Source organism: Muntiacus reevesi, chromosome 11, assembly GCF_963930625.1.
Source record: "Muntiacus reevesi chromosome 11, mMunRee1.1, whole genome shotgun sequence".
Classification (NCBI taxonomy): domain Eukaryota; kingdom Metazoa; phylum Chordata; class Mammalia; order Artiodactyla; family Cervidae; genus Muntiacus; species Muntiacus reevesi.
The window spans coordinates 24446332-24472021 of record NC_089259.1 but is presented as its reverse complement, the minus strand read 5'-3'; the positions used below and the strand labels follow the sequence as shown (position 1 = coordinate 24472021).

At 36.0% G+C, this 25690-nt stretch overlaps 1 protein-coding gene across 7 annotated transcripts in view; it reads left to right on the top strand.

Annotated features, from left to right (window-relative positions):
• Window positions 1-25690, top strand: part of NBEA (neurobeachin) — a 652386-nt gene that overhangs the window by 253244 nt on the left and 373452 nt on the right. For 6 of the 7 annotated variants that reach the window (XM_065901711.1, XM_065901709.1, XM_065901708.1 and 3 more), the window contains 2 exons: window positions 12596-13034; window positions 23348-23502. In XM_065901711.1, coding sequence (XP_065757783.1) covers window positions 12596-13034; window positions 23348-23502 — 594 coding nt within the window. The remainder of the gene's footprint in view (window positions 1-12595; window positions 13035-23347; window positions 23503-25690) is intronic. The other variant, XM_065901706.1, reaches the window with a different exon arrangement.

Here is a 25690-nt window from a genome sequence, read left to right as displayed (position 1 = left end):
GTCATAACTTTCCTTCCAAGGAGTACGCGTCTTTTAATTTCATGACTGCAATCACCATCTGCAGTGATTTTGGAGCCCAGAAAAATAAAGTCGGCCACTGTTTCCACTGTTTCCCCATCTATTAGCCATGAAGTGATGGGACTGGATGCCATGATCTTAGTTTTCTGAATGTTGAGCTTTATTTTTTTTTTTTTTTTTTTTAAATATTATTTTATTAGTTGGAGGCCAATCACTTTACAACATTTCAGTGGGTTTTGTCATACATTGGCATGAATCAGCCATATAGTTACACGTATTCCCCATCCCGATCCCCCCTCCCACCTCCCTCCCCACCCGACTCCTCAGGGTCCTCCCAGTGCACCAGGCCCGAGCACCTGACTCATGTATCCCACCTGGGCTGGTGGTCCGTTTCACCATAGATAGTATACATGCTGTTCTTTCAAAACATCCCACCCTCACGTTCTCCCCCAGAGTTCAAAAGTCTGTTCTGTACTTCTGTGTCTCTTTTTCTGTTTTGCATATAGGGTTATCGCCACCATCTATCTAAATTCCGTATATATGTGTTAGTATACTGTAATGTTCTTTATCTTTCTGGCTTACTTCACTCTGTATAATGGGCTCCAGTTTCATCCATCTCATTAGAACTGATTCAAATGAATTCTTTTTAACGGCTGAGTAATATTCCATGGTGTATATGTACCACAGCTTCCTTATCCATTCATCTGTTGATGGGCATCTGGGTTGCTTCCATGTCCTGGCTATTATAAACAGTGCTGCGATGAACATTGGGGTGCACGTGTCTCTTTCAGATCTGGATTCCTCATTGTGTATGCCTAGAAGTGGTATTGCTGGGTCATATGGCAGTTCTATTTCCAGTTTTTTAAGAAATCTCCACACTGTTTTCCATAGTGGCTGTACTAGTTTGCATTCCCACCAACAGTGTAAGAGGGTTCCCTTTTCTCCACACCCTCTCCAGCATTTATTGCTTGTAGACTTTTGGATAGCAGCCATCCTGACTGGCGTGTAATGGTACCTCATTGTGGTTTTGATTTGCATTTCTCTGATGATGAGTGATGTTGAGCATCTTTTCATGTGTTTGTTAGCCATCTGTATGTCTTCTTTGGAGAAATGTCTGTTTAGTTCTTTGGCCCATTTTTTGATTGGGTCGTTTATTTTTCTGGAATTGAGCTTCAGGAGTTGCTTGTATATTTTTGAGATTAATCCTTTGTCTGTTTCCTCATTTGTTATTATTTTCTCCCAATCTGAGGGCTGTCTTTTCACCTTACTTATAGTTTCCTTTGTTGTGCAAAAGCTTTTAATTTTCATTAGGTCCCATTTGTTTATTTTTGCTTTTATTTCCAATATTCTGGGAGGTGGGTCATAGAAGATCTTGCTGTGATTTATGTCGGAGAGTGTTTTGCCTATGTTCTCCTCTAGGAGTTTTATAGTTTCTGGTCTTACATTTAGATCTTTAATCCATTTTGAGTTTATTTTTGTGTATGGTGTTAGAAAGTGTTCTAGTTTCATTCTTTTACAAGTGGTTGACCAGTTTTCCCAGCACCACTTGTTAAAGAGATTGTCTTTTTTCCATTGTATATCCTTGCCTCCTTTGTCAAAGATGAGGTGACCATAGGTTCGTGGATTTATCTCTGGGCTTTCTATTCTGTTCCATTGATCTATATTTCTGTCTTTGTGCCAGTACCATACTGTCTTGATGACTGTGGCTTTGTAGTAGAGTCTGAAGTCAGGCAGGTTGATTCCTCCAGTTCCATTCTTCTTTCTCAAGATTACTTTGGCTATTCGAGGTTTTTTGTATTTCCATACAAATTGTGAAATTATTTGTTCTAGTTCTGTGAAAAATACCGTTGGTAGCTTGATAGGGATTGCATTGAATCTATAGATTGCTTTGGGTAGAATAGCCATTTTGACAATATTGATTCTTCCAATCCATGAACACGGTATGTTTCTCCATCTGTTTGTGTCCTCTTTGATTTCTTTCATCAGTGTTTTATAGTTTTCTATGTATAGGTCTTTTGTTTCTTTAGGTAGATATACTCCTAAGTATTTTATTCTTTTTGTTGCAATGGTGAATGGTATTGTTTCCTTAATTTCTCTTTCTGTTTTTTCATTGTTAGTGTATAGGAATGCAAGGGATTTCTGTGTGTTAATTTTATATCCTGCAACTTTACTATATTCATTGATTAGCTCTAGTAATTTTCTGGAAGAGTCTTTAGGGTTTTCTATGTAGAGGATCATGTCATCTGCAAACAGCGAGAGTTTCACTTCTTCTTTTCCTATCTGGATTCCTTTTATGTCTTTTTCTGCTCTGATTGCTGTGCCCAAAACTTCCAACACTATGTTGAATAGTAGTGGTGAGAGTGGGCATCCTTGTCTTGTTCCTGATTTCAGAGGAAATGCTTTCAATTTATCACCATTGAGGCTGATGCTTGCTGTGGGTTTGTCATATATAGCTTTTATTATATTGAGGTATGTTCCTTCTATTCCTGCTTTCTGGAGAGTTTTAATCATAAATGAGTGTTGAATTTTGTCAAAGGCTTTCTCTGCATCTATTGAGATAATCATATGGTTTTTATCTTTCAATTTGTTAATGTGGTGTATTACGTTGATTGATTTGCGGATATTAAAGAATCCTTGCATTCCTGGGATAAAGCCCACTTGGTCATGGTGTATGATTTTTTTAATATGTTGTTGGATTCTGTTTGCTAGAATTTTGTTAAGGATTTTTGCATCTATGTTCATCAGTGATATTGGCCTGTAGTTTTCTTTTTTTGTGGCATCTTTGTCTGGTTTTGGAATTAGGGTGATGGTGGCCTCATAGAATGAGTTTGGAAGTTTACCTTCTTCTGCAATTTTCTGGAAGAGTTTGAGTAAGATAGGTGTTAGGTCTTCTCTAAATTTTTGGTAGAATTCAGCTGTGAAGCCATCTGGTCCTGGGCTTTTGTTTGCTGGAAGATTTCTGATTACAGTTTCGATTTCCTTGCTTGTGATGACTCTGTTAAGATCTTCTATTTCTTCCTGGTTCAGTTTTGGAAAGTTATACTTTTCTAAGAATTTGTCCATTTCATCCAAGTTGTCCATTTTATTGGCATAGAGCTGCTGGTAGTAGTCTCTTATGATCCTTTGTATTTCAGTGTTGTCTGTTGTGATCTCACCCTTTTCATTTCTTATTTTGTTAATTTGGTTCTTCTCCCTTTGTTTCTTAATGAGTCTTGCTAATGGTTTGTCAATTTTGTTTATTTTTTCAAAAAACCAGCTTTTAGCTTTGTTGATTTTTGCTATGGTCTCTTTAGTTTCTTTTGCATTTATTTCTGCCCTAATTTTTAAGATTTCTTTCCTTCTGCTAACCCTGGGGTTCTTCATTTCTTCCTTCTCTAATTGCTTTAGGTGTAGAGTTAGGTTATTTATTTGGCTTTTTTCTTGTTTCTTGATGTGTGCCTGTAATGCTATGAACCTTCCCCTTAGCACTGCTTTTACAGTGTCCCATAGGTTTTGGGTTGTTGTGTTTTCATTTTCATTTATTTCTATACATACTTTGATTTCTTTTTTGATTTCTTCTATGATTTGTTGGTTTTTCAGAAGCGTGTTATTTAGCCTCCATATGTTAGAATTTTTAACAGTTTTTTTCCTGTAATTGAGATCTAATCTTACTGCACTGTGGTCAGAAAAGATGACTGGAATGATTTCAATTTTTTTGAATTTTCCAAGACCAGATTTATGGCCCAGGATGTGATCTATTCTGGAGAAGGTTCCGTGTGCACTTGAGAAAAAGGTGAAGTTGATTGTTTTGGGGTGAAATGTCCTATAGATATCAATTAGGTCTAGCTGGTCCATTGTATCATTTAAGGTTTGTGTTTCCTTGTTGATTTTCTGTTTAGTTGATCTATCCATGGTTGTGAGTGGGGTATTAAAGTCTCCCACTATTATTGTGTTACTATTAATTTCCTCTTTCACACTCGTTAGTGTTTGCCGTACATATTGCGGTGCTCCTATGTTGGGTGCATATATATTTATAATTGTTATATCTTCTTCTTGGATTGATCCTTTGATCATTATGTAGTGTCCTTCTTTGTCTCTTTTCACATCCTTTATTTGGAAGTCTACTTTATCTGATATGAGTATTGCGACTCCTGCTTTCTTTTGGTCTCCGTTTGCGTGAAATATTTTTTTCCAGCCCTTCATTTTCAGTCTGTATGTGTCCCTTGTTTTGAGGTGGGTCTCTTGTAGACAGCATATATAGGGGTCTTGTTTTTGTATCCATTCAGCCAATCTTTGTCTTTTGGTTGGGGCATTCAACCCATTTACATTTAAGGTAATTATTGATAGGTGTGGTCCCGTTGTCATTTACTTTGTTGTTTTGGGTTCACGTTTATACAACCTTTCTGCATTTCCTGTCTAGAGAAGATCCTTTAGCATTTGTTGAAGAGCTGGTTTGGTGGTGCTGAATTCTCTCAGCTTTTGCTTGTCTGTAAAGCTTTTGAATTCTCCTTCATATCTGAATGAGATCCTTGCTGGGTACAGTAATCTAGGTTGTAGGTTATTCTCTTTCATTACTTTCAGTATGTCCTGCCATTCCTTTCTGGCCTGGAGGGTTTCTATTGATAGATCAGCTGTTATCCTTATAGGAATCCCTTTGTGTGTTATTTGTTGTTTCTCCCTTGCTGCTTTTAGTATTTGTTCTTTGTGTTTGATCTTTGTTAATTTGATTAATATGTGTCTTGGGGTGTTTCGCCTTGGGTTTATCCTGTTTGGGACTCTCTGGGTTTCTTGGACTTGGGTGGCTATTTCCTTCCCCATTTTAGGGAAGTTCTCAGCTATTATCTCCTCGAGTATTTTCTCATGGCCTTTCTTTTTGTCTTCTTCTTCTGGGACTCCTATGATTCGAATGTTGGGGCGTTTCACATTGTCCCAGAGGTCCCTGAGGTTGTCCTCATTTCTTTTGATCCTTTTTTCTTTTTTCCTCTCTGCTTCATTTATTTCCACCATTTTATCTTCTACCTCACTTATCCTATCTTCTGTCTCCGTTATTCTACTCTTGGTTACCTCCAGAGTGTTTTTGATCTCATTCATTGCATTATTCATTTTTAATTGACTCTTTTTTATTTCTTCTAGATCTTTATTAAACATTTCTTGCATCTTTTCAATCTTTGTCTCCAGGCTATTTATCTGTACCTCCATTTTGCTTTCAAAATTTTGGATCATTTTTATTATCATTATTCTAAATTCTTTTTCAGGTAGATTCCCTATCTCCTCCTCTTTTGTTTGACTTGGTGGGCTTTTTTCATGTTCCTTTACCTGTTGGGTATTTCTCTGCCTTTTCATCTTGTTTAGATTGCTGTGTCTGGAGTGGGCTTTCTGTATTCTGCAGGTCTGTGGTTCCTTTTATTGTGGAGGTTTTACCCAGTGGGTGGGGTTAGACGATTGGCTTGTCAAGGTTTCCTGATTAGCGAAGCTTGCGTCAGTGTTCTGGTGTGCGGATCTTGATTTCTTCTCTTTGGATAGCAATGGAGTGCCCAGTACTGAGTTTTGAGATGGGTCTATGTGTTAGGTGTGACCTTGGGCTGTCTGTATGTTGACGTTCAGGGCAATGTTCCTGCGTTGCTGGAGAATTTGCGTGGTATGTCGTGCTCTAAAACTTATTGGCTCTTGGGTGGTGGTTGGTTTCGGTGCAGGTATGGAGGCTTTTGTACGGTCACTTATTACTTAAAGATCCATGTAGTCAGGAGTTTTCTGGTGTTCTCAGGTTTTGGGCTTAAGTCTCCTGCTTCAGGATTTCAGTTTTATTCTTCCTGTAGTCTCAGGACTTCTCCAACTATACAGCACTGATAATAAAACTTCTATGTTAATGGTGGAAAGTTTCTCCCCCGTTAGGGATACCCAGAGAGGTTCACCGAGTTACATGGAGAAGAGGAGAGGGAGGAGGGAGATAGAGATGGGCAGGAGGAGAAAGAGGGGGACTCAAGAGGAGAGAGACAGATCTACGAAGTTGTCTGATCCCAGAGTGTTCTCCGTAGCCCAGACACCCACAAAGATTCACAGAATTGGATTGGGAAGAGAAGGGGAAAGGAGGAAATAGAGGTGTTCTGAGGTAGAAAACAGAGTCAAGATTGGGAGAGAATAATCAACACATTCGTGAATAAAAATGGGAGCTGAATATTGGATTCTTAAATGTTCACAATTTATATCATATACTGAAAAACAAAAATTAAAAATCTAGAGTAGAGGTTAGACTCTTAAAAATACTATATTAAAAACAAAAACCAAAACACACAAAAGAAATTTTAGAAATATATATGAAGTTTGGTATAAAAATAGGGCTTCTCTTCTTTTTTTTTTTTTTTTTTCCTTTCTTCTGTAAGGTTATAGTGGATTGAAAATGAAAATTAAGGTGTAGTAAAAGGAGTGCTAGAGGGCTTTAAAAGAAATAAGAGAAAAAGAAAATAGAAGAGAAGAAGAAAAAAGAACAGAAAAAAAGAAGAAAAAGAAGAAAAAGAAAAAAAAAAGAAAAAAGAGAGAGAAAAAAAAATTGTTTTGCCTAATTTAAAAAAATCGTAAAAATCTATGAAAGTTAAGGAGTAATGGGGGAGTAATAAGGAATTTTTAAAGGAAAATAAAAGAGACCCAAGAAAAAAGAAAAAAAAAATTTTTTTTTTTTTTTCCTTACTTAAAAAAAAAAAAAAAAAGAAAAAGAAAAGAAAAGAAAAAGAAAAAATATATCTAGGAATTTCTCTGGAGTTGTTGCAGTCAGTGTGGGTTCGGCTCAGCTTCAGATAGCTCCTCGTTCCAGCTTACACTTCTCGATATCTACAGGCCCTTCCGGTGTAGTCAGTCAGTGGTTTCTTCAGGGATTTTAATCTGTTGCACCGGTCCCTTCTGAAGCGGTTCCCTTTATTTGGGTTCTGTTGCCGGTCTCTCTTCCGCGCCTAATTTCCGCCCTGACACAGGGGGCGGAGGTGGATTCTTATTCAGGTAGCTAGTTCCGTCGCGCTGCGGGGAGGGGCTGTGCGGGGAGGGGCCGTGCGGGGAGGGGCCGGCGCTCCCGGGAGAGGCTTGCGCTCTTTTCTCGGTCTGCGCTGCTCAGGCTCCGGGCTGTTCTGTCTGAAGCGCGCGCCACGCTGCGCGCGGCTCCAGCCCTCGGGCGATTCACAAAAGCGCAGCACACAAAGCTGGGCCCGCGCTCCGGCCCCACGCCGCCCGAGCGGCCCAGGCAGCCAGGCGCTTGACGGGCGCTCTCTCCCCGGGTGCGGCGCGTCTTCTGCCCCGCGCGATCCCAGTCTCAGTCCCCGCCGGCGCCAGTCGGGCGTGCGCGCCCTCTGCCCTCCGTGTCCCCAGCCCCAGCCCCCGCCCGCGCCGGTCAGGCGCCCGCGCCCTCCGTCTCGCCGCGACCCTCCCGGCGGACTTCGGTCGCCCAGAATCTCGGTCCCTTTGTTCTGCGAACGGCCGGCAGTGTGTTCGGGCCGGTTAGCTTTCTCTCTCTCTTTGCTCTCCCACAGTTCAAGCTGGCAACTCACAAAAGCTCCCTCCGATTGTCCTCAGGGCGCTCAGGCCCGGACCCTGCCCCAAGTAATGCCGCCTGCCCCTCTCCGTTCCGCCACCAGCGGATGTGGGCGTCTGGGGTACTCCTCTGCTGGGAGTTGCTTTTAGGCTCGTAATCTGTGGGTTTTATTTATTCTATCCCTCCCAGTCAGATTCAAACTCTTGAGATTCCAACACTTCCCCCAGGCCCGCCAGTGCGAGGGCTTCCCGGTGTCTGGGAACGTCCTCTATCAAGTCCCTTCTCGGGACGGATCTCCGTCCTTAGCTCTTTTGTTTCACTTTTTATCTTTTATATTTTGTCCTACCTCCTTTCGAAGACAATGGGCTGCTTTTCTGGGCGCCTGATGACCTCAGCTAGCGATCAGAAGTTGTTTTGTGAAGTTTGCTCTGCGCTCAGTTATTTTTTTGATGAATTTCTAGGAGAGAAAGTGGTCTCTCCGTCCTACTCCTCCGCCATCTTGGCTCCTCCTCAATGTTGAGCTTTAAGACAGCTTTTTCACTCTCCTCTTTCACTTTCATTAAGAGGCTCTTTAGTTCTTCTTCACTTTCTGCCATAAGGGTGGTATCATCTGCATATCTGAGGTTATTGATATTTCTCCCGGCAATCTTGATTCCATCTTGTGCTTCCTCCAACCCAGCATTTCTCATGATGTACTCTGCATATAAGTTAAATAAGCAGGGTGACAATATACAGCCTTGACGTACTCCTTTTCCTATTTGGAACCAGTATGTTTTTCCATGTCCAGTTCTTTTTTTTTTTACTTTACAACATTGTATTGGTTTTGCCATACAGTGACTTAAATCCACCACAGGTGTACTTGTGTTCCTCATCTGAACCCCCCTCCCATCCCATCCCTCTGGGTCATCCCAGTGCACCAGCCCCAAGCATGCTATATCATGCATCGAACCTGGACTGGTGATCCATTTCACATATGATAATTTACATGTTTCAGTGCCATTCTCTCATATCATCCCACCCTTACCCTCTTCCACAGAGTCCAAAAGACAGTTCAATACATCTGTATCTCTTTTGCTGTCTCGCATACAGGGTTATCGTTACCATCTTTCTAAATTCCATGTATATGTGTTAGTATACTGTATTGGTGTTTTTCTTTCTGGCTTATTTCACTCTGTATAATAGGCTCCAGTTTCATCCACCTCATTAGAACTGATTCAAATGTATTCTTTTTAATGGCTGAGTAATATTCCATTGTGTATGTGTAGCACAGCTTTCTTATCCATTTTTCTGCTGATGAACATCCAGATTGCTTCCATATCCTAGCTATTATAAACAGTGCTGCAATGAACACTGGGATATATATGTCTCTTTCAATTTTGGTTTCCCCAGTGTGTATGCCCAGCAGCAGGATTGCTGGGTCATATGGCAGTTCTATTTCCATTTTTTAAGGAATCTCTGCACTGTCCTCTATAGTGGCTGTACTAGTTTGCATTCCCACCAACGGTGTAAGAGGGTTCCCTTTTCTCCACACCCTCTCCAGCATTTATTGCTTGTAGACTTTTGGATGGCAGCCATTCTGACTGGCGTGAAATGGTACCTCATTGTGGTTTTGATTTCCATTTCTCTGATAATGAGTGATGTTGAGCATCTTTTCATGTGTTTGCCATCTGTATGTCTTCTTTGGAGAAATGTCTGTTTAGTTCTCTGGCCCAATTTTTGATTGGGTCTTTTATTTTTCTGGAATTGAGCTGCAGGAGTTGCTTGTATATTTTTGAGATTAATTCTTTGTCCGTTGCTTTGTTTGCTATAATTTTCTCCCATTCTGAAGGCTGTCTTTTCACCTTGCTTATAGTTTCCTTTGTTGTGCAAAAGCTTTTTAGTTTCATTAGGTCCCATTTGTTTATTTTTGCTTTTATTTCCAATATTCTGGGAGGTGGGTCATAGAGGATCCTCCTGTGGTTTATGTCAGAGAGTGTTTTGCCTATGTTTTCCTCTAGGAGTTTTATAGTTTCTGCTCTTACATTTAGATCTTTAATCCATTTTGAGTTTATTTTTGTGTATGGTGTTAGAAAGTGTTCTAGTTTCATTCTTTTACAAGTGGTTGACCAGTTTTCCCAGCACCACTTGTTAAAGACATTGTCTTTTCTGCATTGTATATTCTTGCCTCCTTTGTCAAAGATAAGGTGTCCATAGGTGCGTGGATTTATCTCTGGGCTTTCTTTTTTGTTCCATTGATCTGTATTTCTGTCTTTGTGCCCGTACCACGCTGTCTTGATGACTGTGGCTTTGTAGTATAGTCTGAAGTCAGGCAGGTTGATTCCTCCAGTTCCATTCTTCTTTCTCAAGATCGCTTTGGCCATTCGTAGCTTTTTGTATTTCCATACAAATTGTGAAATTATTTGTTCTAGTTCTCTGAAAAATACCAATGGTAGCTTAATAGGAATTGCATTGAATCTATAGATTGCTTTGGGTAGTATACTCATTTTCCATGTCCAGTTCTAACTGTTGCTTCCTGACCTGCATACAGGTTTCTCAAGAGGCAGGTCAGGAATGTCACTTCTGCTATTTAATTCTGTCCTGATTTTTTTTACTATAACTGTTTTCTCTCCATGAATGTATAGTCTGTAGATTAAACATGAATTTAGTAAAGTCAATAGTATCTCTAAGCATGGAAATAACTGACTTAACTACCTTCTCATTCTATATTCCTAGGTAATTTCAACAGTTTTCAAAGTTTCAGTTACCACGTCTGGTTTAATCATCCCCAAATACATGGCTATAGTTTTCTTGGCTCCTATATATAAATGTCCTAGAGATTCTGCAGACTCAATTCATTCAAAATTTAATTCATTATCTTCTTGAGCAAACTTGCTTCTTTTTCACGTGCTTTTTTGGTTAGTGAGGTACCCCTATTTTTTTTCTTCAGGTAGATATTCTAGAAGCATCTTGATTCTTTATTGTCCTTCTTATTCCTAATGTAGTTTTTCTACACTGTCTTGATCTTCTGTCACAAGGTTTTATTTAAAAATGTGAAATTGTTATGTTTACCTCTTACCTTTTTCCTTCTCTACTGCTTTGCCAGAAATACTACTGAAATTTTCTGACTTCTTAAAAATACTTTATGCAGTTAAATTTTAACCTTGAGAACAACTAAGAACAACCTTTCATGTTGTTCATCCAGTGTTTTAATGCTATTATCATATTCTACAAAGTAGTATTAAAGCCCTTGCCTAAGCAAACAAGGAAAACTAAAAGCTATTCATAAATATGAGGAAAATTACAGTATATCATGGGCTTGTAAGAGATGTATATTTTTAATTTCTTTGTCCAATAAAATTCTAAACCAATAACGGCAGCAAAACACCTAAGGTTAGTTTTATAGAACTTAAAAATATTAATTTCAAAGAGATCATCAAAATAATTTAGTTGGCCCTTCTTGTTTTATAAAGAATAACTGTTATTTATTAAAATAATACAAACAGCTGCCATTTACCAAATATCTATTTTATGCAGGAACTGCAAGTAATCTACATATGTATCTTTTTTGTGTGTGTGTGATTTAATTATACTTTTTTTTTTTTCTTTTTTATTTATCAGTGGGTTTTGTCATACATGGATATGAATCAGCCATAGAGTTACACGTATTCCCCATCCCGGTCCCCCATCCCACCTCCCTCTCCACCCGATTCCTCTGGGTCTTCCCAGCCCACCAGGCTCGAGCACTTGACTCATGCATCCCACATTTTTCTGCTTCAGCATAACTTTATTAAGTTAAATACTATTACTATTTCCATGATTCTTTAAAAAAATATTTATTTGACTGTGTGTGCATGCTCAGGTGTGTCCAACTCTCTGACCCCGTGGACTATATAGCCTGCCAGCCTCCTCTGTCCATCGGGTTCTCCACACAAGAATACTGGAGTGGATTGCCATTTCCTCCTCCAGGGGATCTTCCTGAACCTAGGGTTGAACTCATGTCTCCTGCATTGGCAGGCAGATTCTTTAACACTGAGCCACCTGGGAAGCTGTTATTTGATGGCACTGGGTCTTAATTGCAGCCCTGGGGCTCTTCAATCTTTGTGTCATGCGGGATCTTTAGTTGTGGCGCTCAGGATCCTTTTTTTTTTTTTTTTGCAGCATATGGGGTCTATATAGTTCCCTAACCAAGTGTTGTTCCCAGGTCCCAGGATTGGGAGTGTGGAATCTTAGCCACTAGACCACCAGGAAGTTCCTCCACGATACTAGATTAGATAAATTTTTCAAGGTCTTCATTTAGAATTTGGTAATATTTTATTATAGTGGCCTATGTATAATGAGATTTGATAGGGATTTAACATTTTAAAAGATGTTTTTCTTTTTATCTATTTCAATTGGTAATGCTATATATGTTTTCATACATATATATTTGTGATTCAATTTCCACATACTGATATTTACATTTATTCATAGAGAATCATCATGAATATTCCAAAATGATTGTTCTTAAAGGCATAGATATATAGGTTAAATTCTCAAGACTCACTATTCTATTATTAAAGCATTTATCCTTTTGAACTAATCATTTGACATGCTTTCTGCAACTAACTCTTTAGAGATTTATGTATTACATGTAATTTAAAAAAATACCTTTAGTTTAAAATTTTCAATTAGTTATTTCATTACTGGTTATTGAATTACCAAAAAAGATATAAAAATGGCTTCACATTTTAAGGAAAATATTAGAGGAGTATAATTTATCTTGCATGATTGGTAGCTGACAATGAAAGGATAAAAGGGAGCTTAGCATAATTATTTATAAGCTGTTATAAGAAATTATAGTAGGAACTATTTCTCCATGTTTATATCACTTTTGACTTGCCAGATAATTTATAAAAGAAACATGGCTCTGTTGATCCTTACTGAACAAAATAGCAGGTGTATATAGGTGATATGTTTTAACCAAGTTGTGTTGTTATACACATCCGTTTAGAAGATTTTTTGTTTCTTACAGCTTTTCTTTTCTCTTCGGTAAGTATATTTTACTAATAACAGTCGGTTTTCATTTGTGAAGCATTTTGTTTACACTGATTTCTCTCATTATAGAAACACCTGCTGCATTCCCGGACACTGTAAAGGAAAAAGAAACACCAACCCCTGGTGAGGATATTCATCTAGAAAGTTCCATTCCTCATACCGATTCAGGAATTGGAGAGGAGCAAGTAGCTAACATACTGAATGGGGCAGAATTAGAGACTAGCACAGGCCCTGATGCTATGAGTGAACTGTTATCCACTTTGTCAAATGAAGTGAAAAAGTCACAGGAAAGCCTGACCGAGAACCCCAGTGAAATATTGAAGCCTGCACCATCCATATCTAGCATTAGTCAAACCAAAGGCATCAATGTCAAGGAAATACTGAAAAGTCTTGTGGCCGCCCCAGTCGAAATTGCAGAATGTGGCCCTGAGCCTATCCCATACCCAGACCCAGCATTGAAGAGAGAAGCGCAAGCTATTCTTCCTATGCAGTTTCATTCCTTTGACAGGTAGGTACTGAACTTATTATTCATAGTGCTCTGTGTATAGAAGGAAAATTAGTGTCTGTTTAATTTAAAAATATTAGGCAGATCTTGAAAACATGTTTATTACTGTAGATTCTTACCACAAAGACTATCAAAGTCATAGGCCAACCTGATTGATCTCATAGTTAGGCATTTTAATTATATGTTTCAAAAAAGGGGCTTCAGTATGAAATGGGGAATGACACATTGAATTGGAAATGGGATAATACAGATTCTGATTATAACCTGTCATCAAGTGACTACTATACATTGGAGAAGTCATTTTATACGTATGTGTGTTTTTGTATTATGTACATACATACATACATATAAATATATGTGAGGTAATTGACAAGTAATAGTTTTTTGTTTTAAAGAAAAAATATCAAGTAAGTAAATCAGATATTTCTTAAACTGTAATGTCAAAATAAATATACAGTCAGAATGCAGTTTCTGTTCCATATTGTTTTCTCTAAAATAGACAAACTGCTTTGTCCAAGTTGGAGCCAGTACTTTTTGAGTTTAGGGGTTGAGGTGTGGCAATAAAGGCATTTTCAGTTAGGGTGCATTATCTTTTTTATAGATAAATAAGATTTAAAAATTGTCTATAAACATTTTAACCAGTGTCCTACAGATACTTTTTGAAAATCTATTGTGAAAATATGAATGTCATTAGTCATCATGTCAGATATAAAGAGATAGAATCAGTTTTGTTTTCTGTGAACTTACAGTAGTTAAAGGAGATAAAATGTTTGCAAATATTTATCATACAAGGTAAAATGTGTCAAGTATCAGACATTTTTTAACATCTAAAAAAGAAGGGGTATAATGTATAGGAAATTATTTCTTTTTTTAATAGTTTGGAGGTTTATTCATATAGTTCCTTGGATATTCCCTATGCCATTTCATATTTAGTTTTCATTCCTAAGAGATATGTGTATGTGTGTTTATGAATTTATATAAGCATAAGCACATAAGTATTTTTAATTGTATATATTTATAAATATATCTGTAACTGTTATAATAGTTTAATTTGGGATCATAAGTTTTATGTTCCGTTTAAAGCTCTGTATGTAAATTTTGTTAACATATAAGCAATAGAAAAAGAGAATTATTGTGATATTTATAAGAGAATTCAATGCAATAAAGATTAGGTAAAATATTTCTTTCCTAATTTGGATTATTGTTAGAACAATTTTTTTAATTAAAACTTAACAAAACTGTCACCTGAGTGCCAATATTCTTAGCCACTCAAAATTTATTATACTTTTGAGGATATTGCTTTACAAAAAATAGAACTTTCCCATTTGTTCTTAGTAGCATTGTGCAAAATGCAGTGGGAGTGCAATCATTATTCAAAATTGCATAAGTAGAAATGAAATCATGGAACACAAAGCGTATTCCAATTCTTTTTAAGAGAAGGGTCTCCAATGTAGTTAATATATGCAGTAGCTCAAGTACTATCAAATGTAAATGATGAGGTGATACTGATGAAAGGAGGGGATTGAGGTCTCAGGGGGCGCTGATGACGGATTGAACAGAAGCGGCCTTGCACTGCACGTAACTCAAGTCTGTCGTCTTCACCGCTCAAAGCCATAATGGGAGGTGGCAGTCTGAAATGAGTTGCCACGGCAAAGAGTATTATTTTTGAAATGCTTTCACACAAATCACTAGGCCCTGCATACAACTTAGTTTCATGCTTTAATGTCATCAGGAGGCACAAATTGGTGTGTCTAATTGTTTGCCACCTGCCAGCAAAATGAGCTGCCAGCCAGCCAGACGGGTTTGATTGTCTGTCAGCCATTCAATAGATTGAGAGTGACAACATCAAAAATTTAACTTCAAACTCTGGAGCTTTGAGCCGCTTTTCAGAGACATCATCCCCACAAGTGCTTCTGGACAACTGCATTTTTCAATTATATTTGTGATATATTGCTACCATTTGCCTTAAAGTGTTGTCTGTCTTAAAGTAGCTATAATTACATTATAAAGTATATAAACATATTTCTGAAGCACTAAAATCTGAAATTCAAGTTATGACATGTCTTTTAGCATCAGATTGAGTTCCTTGAAAATAGGATCCAAGAAGACAGAGTTTAGATGCAAAATCCTGAATACTTTTAGTTTCAAACACAGAATTATCTTGGGTCTTACTCTACCAATAATGTATTTTTCATTTTTATCTTTGGTTGAAAAATAGCTATAAACTCAGTTGCTCATTTCTTTGTAACTAAATCATACACAATAATATTATACAATCCCAGTGGAAATTACCTAGGATTTTCCTTTATTTAGCCAATGGTTTATTGGTTATTTTGAAAACATGCTAGCGAAGCATTCTTTATATTTTCTTTAGATTGTAAGTTTGGGAATAACTTCCTAAAACAACTGATGTCATATGAGTTATACATTCAGTTACATATTTCATATGGAGTTCCTCTTCACTTAGGATGGCATGTTGACAAATTTCAGTATTTTGAAGTTTGTAATATCATTTTTATTAGATAAATTGCAACATCAAAATTTAGAAACATTTAGACTTAACTAAAATAAACCTTTTCCTTTAGTATTAAATCTTCCATCAGGTGGTATTATGAAACATCATATAAATATTCTCATCTGCATATATGGAAAGCACTGATTCTTTTTCTTTCATTTCCTCCAGACATCATCTGTGCAGACTGAAGTATATGTCTTTGATTTCACTGAGTGACTCACAAATTTATATTTATGACTGTAAAACACTGAAACTGCTAGACATCCACTAATACTATTCTGTAGAGGGAACACCGTATGTATAGAGGAAGTGTGATAATGAAATTATAAGAACTTTCCTACTGTTCTATTACTATGAAGCAAAAAGAAATACTTATGGTTTTATTTCTAAGAGAACAGTTTAATAATCCCATAATAGAACTTAGAGTATAGTTGCAAAGTTCCTCAACAATTCTATTTCTTCTGATAGATTTCTGTATTGATATATAGTTTATAAAATAGTCTAGCTGAGCTGTGTGTGTGTGTGTGTGTGTTTTAATGTATTAGTAACTGTAACTTTTAGATTGAAGGAATGGTTTTCTTTAAAACCATCCATTAAGTTTTACCACATCTTTTAAACTAAGATTTAATCCTGCATATCCAAATGCCTTTTATCTTTTGAGAATTTGGTGTATATATCTGTGATTTAGCTCAGTCTTCATTCCCCAGGGATTCCTGAGACACCCCCTTAGTTTGGACAAAAGACAAAAAGGCAGAGGACAGTATGTTTGTCTCCATACATTTTAACTGTCTTTATATTTCAGAAAATTGTTTTTAGTCTTGGTTATCACCAAAAGCTTGTAATTGTGTTGCTTCTCTGACTAACAGACAATGATCTTATGGTGTATACTTCATCCCTTTTGATTTTAAAGACCTGCTTATGTTTGAATTACTGGGTTTGATATGATCAAGTAAAGTGGTTTGTTTTTTTCCCCTCAAACTTTTAGTATATATACTTTCCAGTGTTTCATTCTCTGAAAAAGAAAATCTCTGGAGGAAAAAAAGTATTTTGTAAATACTATATGACTAAAAAGCAATATAGATAGCCTTCATATTACTAAACTTCAAGTATAGGCTTTGTCTAGGCATTTTCCCTATAGTTTTTATTTTTTTTAACATCAGTGCATTAAACATTAGTGCTAAGAATGATAGTTTAGGATAAATTTAAAAAAATAATTGTAGAAATGATGGAATCCTCCTACATTGATTTCTTTAAGCTTAGAATTAAGTAAGAATATAAAAACTTATAATTACTACTGAGTACTTCAATTTCTATTTTTATAGTTTTCTAATGTTTTGTTAAGAAAGTATTTTGATCATATCACTTAAAGGATGAGCAGGTAAATGTAATCTAAATTGATTAAAACTCTACCAACCATTACAATTCAGTTTCAACAATACTGAGCTACTGAAATCCCACCTTTTATTATGCTCCAAGTGCCCTGGATATAGTATTTAAGGCTAGCTGCCAGATGATGCAGTTTTGACCCAGCATGGTTGTATTCTAATTTTCCCAATATTGTTGTCTTTTTCTCTCCTGACATTTCCACGGACAGTTCAATGAGTTGAAAAAGGCATCTCTCTTTAAAGGGTTAATTAATGAAATGGTTGTTTTTCATACATCCTATTTTTCTATTGGTATTCCAAATATTTTACAAAGTTGCAATTAATAAATCATGAAAATGATAGACTTGCAATTTCTAATGAGCTTCAGTAAATTGTAATATCACCTTAAAATCAGAAATAATTATTTTTTCTTCATAGTTTAATTTTTTTTCTTCCAAGATAAATGTCTAACGTCAGTAAAACTTATTAGAAAAAGAGTAATAATATAAAAATTAGAAGAAATGACTCTTAGCAGTGGGTCTCTTTGTGATTAGTTGTGTGACCCTTATCTATTCTCTTTGGTTCTTTGGGACTCAGTTTCCCAACATGGAAAATAATACATTATTTCCAGAAAGTCCCATGAAGTATGAAAATCCTGGAATAAATGAGATGGCTTTATAATTAGTTTCAAAAAGTAGCAGATGACTATTAACTTGGTTAAAAGACGTGAACATAGAAAAGATTCAGCATGCCCTTTTTCAAAGCTATTACCTCACTTTAGGCTCTTGGCATCTCTGAAGTGTGTCCCTTCTGTTATCTTCAGCTGGCCTCACTGTTTTCCAGGTGTGGCCCCGCCAAATGGACCTTCCACATTTATGCTAGAAATGTTTTTCCTAAATGTAAATCTCATGAAGATTTCTATATAATATCTTGTTATTACACAGTAAAAGGTGAACTTCTTAGTTTGAAATAGAAAGTCCTCACCTTTCACTAGCTATGATCTATTTATAGTTCTTCAATCTTTTATGATTTTTCAGCTCTCTTTGCCTTAAGAAGTTTTTGCTATTGAACTTTTCTTTTCTTAGGTTATTCCCACTGATCCATTTTGATTTAGCTTACTCTTCCCTGATAATGTTCATCCTTTATGTTTCTGAAAGTTCCAGTGCCTAACTCTAATCAGAGGTTACTGAAATATGTTGAACAGTTGATTTATTTTTCTCTTGTATTTTTTTTTTCAAGTATCTCTAAGGCATGGGTTATGTCTTACATTGTCTTATGTATCCCCTGACTTGTCAGTGTAGTTGTATTCCCTTAACCTTTCAGTGTTCAATAAGTGTTACAGAAAAGAGGGAGAAAGTGATGGGGAGGGAGGCAGGAGGGGGGATCGGGATGGGGAACACGTGTAAATCCATGACTGATTCATGTCAGTGTATGGCAAAAACCACTACAATATTGTAAAGTAATTAGCCTCCAACTAATAAAAATAAATGAAAAAAAAAAAAAGAGGGAGCAAGTGGAAAGAAGAAAGGAGTTGTTTTAAAATCCATGAGCAATTATAAGTCTTGTCTTATTAAGTCACTATTTAAAAGCCATTTCTTATCTTCAATATCTCACTTTACACTTAAGACACTTCTTTAGTTGTGCAGATAAAATAGTAACTTTTTTATAAAATTCACATAACTAGTGAACATAACATAATGGCGATCTTTAAGATTTTTTTTAAGATCTTTAAGATTTTTCACTGTAGTTTTCTAGACTCTCAGTCTTTCTTGACCGACATGACCTGTGTTCTAGATCTACTGTCATTCTAACTATTCTTTTGTAAACATGATGCTTTTGTTGTTATTCTTGAAATATGGTGTCTAAAACTGCATATAGAATTTTATGAGGCCTGAAAGGCACAGAATATATCAGGATTATTGCTTCTTTCACTCTAGACACTGTTGCTGTGGTAGACCCAGATTGCATCAGCACTTTTGAGAGCCATCAGTTCAGTTCAGTTCAGTAGCTCAGTTGTGTCCAACTCTGTGGACTGCAGCATGCCAGGCTTCCCTGTTCATCACCAACTCCTGGAGTTGACTCATGTCCATCACGTTAGTGATGCCATCCAACCATCTCCTCTGTTGCCCCCTTCTCCTTCCACCTTCAATCTTTCCCAACATCAGGGTCTTTTCAGAGGAGTCAGTTCTTCATATCAGGTGGCCAAAGTATCAGAGTTTCAGCTTCAGCATCAATCCTTCCAAAGAATATTCAGGATTGATCTTTAGGATGGACTGGTTGCATCTTCTTACAGTCCAAGGGACTCTCAAGAGTCTTCTCCAACACCACAGTTCAAAAGCATCAGTTCTTCAGCACTCAGCTTTCTTAATAGTCTCTCACATCCATTTATGATTACTGGAAAAATCATAACTTTTACTAAATGGACTTTTGTTGGCAAAGTAATGTCTCTACTTTGTAATATGCTGTCTAGATTTTCTTCCAAGGAGCAAGTATCTTTTAATTTCATGTCTGCAGTCACCATCTGCAGTGATTTTGGAGCCCCCAGAAATAAAGTCTCTCACTGTTTCCACTGTTTCCCCACCTATTTGCCATGAAGTGATGGGACCAGATGCCATGATCTTAGTTTTCTTAATGTTGAGTTTTAAGCCAACTTTTTCACTCTCCTCTTTACTTTCATCAAGAGACTCTTTAGTTCTTCTTCACTTTCTGCCATAGAGTGGTGTCATTTGAGAGCCACAGCAGTACTAATGATAGCTTTTTGGACCACTTATAGTGTTCCAGGTAAAATGCTAAGCATTTGATATGTATTAATGGTATATCATTTTATCTTTGTAACAATTTTATGAGGTGCAAACTATTATGAGTCTCATTTTAAAGGTATGGAGAATGGGACTTAGAGAATTTACTTGCTTGATACCTTACAGGTAGAACTCTTAACTCATATCTGTCTGACATTAAAAACCGGGCTTCTAGTCACTGTGTACTCTGTTTATATCCCATGTCGTAGTAACTACCATACTGCTGAGTTTGCTGTCAGTGAAGTGTCTAGAGGCTTTAATGGCAGCTAATATTAAATCATGGGAAATAGATGGGGAGACAGTGGAAACAGTGTCAGACTTTATTTTTGGGGGCTCCAAAATCACTGCAGATGGTGATTGCAGCCATGAAATTAAAAGATGCTTACTCCTTGGAAGGAAAGTTATGACCAACCTAGATAGCATATTAAAAAGCAGAGACATTACTTTGCCAACAAAGGTCCATCTAGTCAAGGCTATGGTTTTTCCAGTGGTCATGGATGTGAGAGTTGGACTGTAAAGAAAGCTGAGTGCTGAAGAATCGATGCTTTTGAACTGTGATGTTGGAGAAGACTTGAGAGTCCCTTGGACTGCAAGGAGATCCAACCAGTCCATCCTAAAGGGGATCAGTCCTGGGTGTTCATTGGAAGAACTGATGCTGAAGCTGAAGCTCCAATACTTTGGCCACATCATGTGAAGAGTTGACTCATTGGAAAAGACCCTGATGCTGGGAGGGATTGGGCGCAGGAGGAGAAGGGGACGACAGAGGTTGAGATGGCTGGATGGCATCACCGACTCAACGGGCCTGAGTTTGAGTAAACTCCGGGAGTTGGTGATGGACAGGGAGGCCTGGCGTGCTACAATTCATGGGGTCGCAAAGAGTTGGACGCGACTGAACTGAACTGAACTGAATATTAAATCAGATGTTTTCAGAAGTTTTCTTTTAGTAGGAAGACATTTAATGTTGTTTGCATTAATTTACAAGCCATCAGTGCAAGTTGTTGAGGTGAAACTCTTTTCCCTCATTCATATAACTCATTTTTCTTAATACACATCTCGGAGCGTCAGTTCTTGACAAGATGCCTTGTTATAGAGAGTTTGTACGAAGTTGGTAATGATCAGTTAATCAGGAAACTTTTGGCAATATATATATATATTTTTTGTACCATTTACAAATACATCTCATAGCACTATCAGTCAGTTTGAGTTTATTTTATCCATAGGAATTCTAATGAGAGATTTAGGGTAAAATATGATAGTTTGACTTCTTTTCAAATCAAGAATTGTTAATTTTGTTTTCTTGCTAGCTAGTCAATGAAATAGTTTATAAGTTTAGGGAAGAGTTTTGATGATAAATCCAGAATGTTAGTTTGGTTTCTTTTCTATTGATCTTTATGTATATCATTGTAAATAAATACCTTATCTTATAGGCAGAGAGTTTTCAATTTGGAAAGTAGTAACAATTACTAACATTTATAAGGCATCTCTTAATTTGACATGTTTCTTTAAAATACAGTCTCATTTAATTTATACAGGTATATGTGAAATAAGTCACATTTGCCTTGCCATTTTTACTGAAAAACTGAAATTTAATACCACATAGCTTGAAGTGATTTAGTTCTCAAGCCTTAATCTTCTACCTCCACATCCTGTACACTCTCCAGAATGTCACACCACCTCTCAGTGAAATAAAGTATTCTATCAGGAATGTTCAATGAAGGGATTGAAAGCACAGTGTGTGTTTTTGGAAATTTAATAGGATAGTTGAAAGTACAAGGTTGATTCTAATGAATTGACTCCATCCATTAAGGAGAAAAGAAAAAAGTATCCAAAAAGAGCTAATGGAAGAATTTGGGAGGGCAGAGGTTACAATTATCTAACATTATAATTACTATGGTCACAAAAATATTTTAAATGCCCCTGAATTTGAAAATGATAATCCTTATAAATTTAGATTTTTTTACATTGATGAAGTCATTTTTCTTTTAAAAATTGTTGATATTAAAGAAGTTTAAGCCATAGACTTGTCAAGGAGTCATTGATACAGTTTCCTTTAAATAGAGCTTTTTAATGAGAAAATTAAATTTTTCTTTACAATCTAAAAGACCTAGTTTAAAAGGTCTATTTTAGGGACTTCCCTGATGGTTCAGTGTTTAAGACTCCATGCTCCCTTTGTAGGAAGCCTGGGTTCAATCCCTTGTCAGGGAACTAGATCTCGCATGCCACAACTGAGAGTCCTCATGCCTCTATTTAAAGGCCTGGTACAGCCAAAAAAATAAAATAACATCTCAAAGACAGTACTTTAAAAAGACCTAATTTAGATTGGATATATTTTTACTGACTTTCACTTGTTTTCAAGCATTATATTTGAACTTAAAATACCTCATCTACTTTCAAGATAAATAAGTGAGTAATGCTTGAAAGTATTTATTAAATAGAGTTGGTGTACTGTAAACTTTGAGAAAGATAAAACTTCACTGAAAGAAACTAAAAATATTTATTATGTTAAAGAGTTTCTTTATCTTTTAAATTGATTGTTCACATCTATTTATTATTTAATGTTAACACAAATGTTAAGTTCAGAATTTTTTCTAATGAAATTCATTTAAATATGCTAAAGAAACATGAGAACATTTTTAACTTCTAAGCTCACAAAGTCAGTGTTTGAAATCTAAAGAGATCTTTTACCAAATGTCCAGTGTATCCTCTCATTTCTCTTTCATTATAATAACATCCCTATTATGAAAAACAACTCAATTTTATTCAGGGAAATAAAGTTTAATTTTATTGTTTGTTGTTGTTTAGTCTCTTAAGTTGTATCTGACTCTTTTGGAACCTCATGAGTAACCTTACGGTCTCCTCTGTCCTTGGGGTTTCTTAGGCAAAAATACTGGAGTATTTTTCCTTCTCCAGGGGATCTTCCCAACTCAGGGATAAAACCCATGTCACCTGGATTGCAGGCAGACTCCTTACCACTGAACCACTTTGTTATTCCATATTCCTTGCCTTAATATTTAGCTCTACTGTGAAGAAGTTCAGAATTTGGCTTTCAAATGTTTTTATGACTATTGTTCACATTTATAATGTAATAGAGATACGATGGACACTTTGTATGTGTGTATTTACCAAAAATCCCTATGTGCATATGTGAAAAATATTCTAACTAGAGCACACCTTTTTCACATTTTCCCAGGGCTGTGATTATAGACCACATGTCATCTTTAAAAAAGGTGTCCAGATTCTACATTCTATGTAAATATTTGCCAAATAAATGATAATAGTTAACACTTTACAGTATATCCTTAATGTCTATATTCTTTTCACCAATGAAGTTGCAGTCAGAAAAAGGAAAAAGAAAGAGGAGAGAATTTGATGATAGGACTTCCCTGGTGGTCCAGTGATTGAGACTTCACCTTCAAATGCAGGGGGTGCAGGTTCAATCCCTGTTCAGGGAGCTGAGATCTCATAAACCAAAATGTAAAACAGAAGGAAAATTGTAACACATTCAGTAAAGACTTTAAAAAATGGTCCACATCAAACAAATGTTTTCTAAAAGATAATTTGATGTTGAATGCATGTATCTGCCAATGCAAGATTAGCATTCATCCTAGCCGTTGTGTCATTTTCATCGTTGCCTTGCAGGAGTGTTGTGGTCCCTGTTAAGAAGCCGCCTCCGGGCAGTTTGGCTGTGACCACCGTAGGAGCCACTGCCGCTGGAAGTGGGCTGCCAACAGGCAGCACCGCTAACATATTCGCTGCCACTGGAGCTACACCAAAAAGTATGATTAATACAACAGGTAGCGTCCTTATCTATTCTTGTGATACTTCATCTTTTTCTTTCTGTTTTCTGTATCTCCATTTTTTCTGCTCATTTGATCTTAAAAATTAAAATGCTGTGATCATTTTAAGATTATCTTAATCTTTAAGAAGATGATTCTTCATGTTTTCAGGTTTTGTAATTCTAGGGTAAACTTTTTAGACACTTTGGAGAACACTATGGGTTTTGTTTTGAGTCTTCTCAAAACAAGATGCTGTTTACTTTCATAGTGAACTCAGATTGCTGAAGGATATTTGGGGAGCAAAGCCAAAAGATAATTTGAACACTGACATTTGATATGTAAAAATTAGTAAACCGTATCAAGAATATCAAAATATACTATATATATTAGTGCCAGAAAATGGATTTAGTGACATTTTCTGGTTGAAACCTAATATATACTTTTCACAAAGCTCCCTTAAGAACCTTGACGATATGCAAGAGCCTCAACTTAACAAAAAGTGCATGTGAATAAGAACCATTGTTTGACATTGTATTAATTTATATACTTAGATTACAGTTATATCCATTCATTGTCCAACATTTTCCTAAAAATTCTAGAAACAGAAAAATTCCAAATCACTACAACTTTTAAAAGCCTGCCTAAAGTAACTTTTTTCTTTTTTTGTAAATTTCCAGAAATGTTCCTGTTGATTATTAGCTAAATAAATCCTTACCCAAATCTTTGTGATTCCATTTTAGGTATTTACACAACGCAAGATGATCCCTGACTTTCCTTCCCTGACTATAGTAGCCTTCTCTTCTCCAAACTGTATAGCCTTGAACTTTTCCATCTATTATCATTACTTAGATTATTCCCATTTTTATTAATTTCATAGCTCTTTGTACTTTCTGTATTTATCTTGTTTATCATACCACCTGAGTCCTGACACATCATGAACAGCACATTTATGGGGTTGTAGTAAGTAGAATGTACTCTATGAAGCATATTTATGTTAGCAAATAAACATCATTAATGGCATTGTGTTAAAGAACAAAACATTTTTGATTTATACATATTAAAACAAGTATTTATGTCTGACTTGTTTGAAGACTTCTTATATAAAGTTTTTTTTCTATCTAGTTTACAGTCTTACTCTTTATACTCATTCTGCTTTCTAGAAGAAGGAATAAAAATGTTTTCCTTTTACCAAAATGTAAACTCAAAAGAGTGTTAATAACTTTTTAAAAAGCCAATGTAGTAGGGAAAAAAAAATCTGCATTTGGTGTTTATGGACTAAATTCTTACTTTTAAGAGTAAAAAGCAAATAATTTCTTTTTTATCTTTATTTGAAACAAGGTATGATATTTTCCTTGAATTTCTATTCTATGAATTAATAATAGATTTAGAAAGTGATGGTAGCCCGAGGTCTAGTGATAGTATAAAACATATATTACAATAAAAATGTAGGCAATGAATATCCTCCTTAGAAATACGTATGTACAGATACACAAAAACACACACACAAATAAACTGAGGGTCAGCATCTAAACTGGACCCAAAACTAGTTTAAATTTTGGCACAAACATGCTGTTAAGTGTTGTTGTGAAATCCAAGTTTTATGGGTATTAGTGTAAGATACGATAAAGATAAGATAACATTTAGAAACACTAGATGTCCCTCAACTCCACAACTATTTAATATACTTATATGGTGTAGTATAGGAAAATCTGTTCTAAAATGGCATCTTCATATCGTTGAGGAAACTCATTATTTTAAAATTGGGTTCAAATATACTTATTATAGCCCTTCTTAAGCTATCATATTATTAAAATAAGCATTGATGCTGCAGGGCCACAAATTTATGTTGAGACAGTTTATTGCTAATTATATCTTAAATGATGAAAACTAAAAGTATAACAACATAGCAATAAAAAAGCAGATAATATTTTCACATCTAAATTTACTTTGTTTTATCAACCTCATTTTATCTAAAATTGTTTTCATTTGTTGATGTCTTTTATTTATGCCCCATTTGTAATCTGTAGTTTTGTTAGCATAATATAAGTAAATAAACTGTTTCAATGCAATAGCTATTTTTAATAATTATAGTTATTAATGTACCTTTGGCCAAATGATTTTTTTAATGGCCTAGTTCTATTTTGAAATTCAGATGAATTTTTTTTTTCAAACTCAGTAATGATGTAATGAAAATTATTTTATTCAA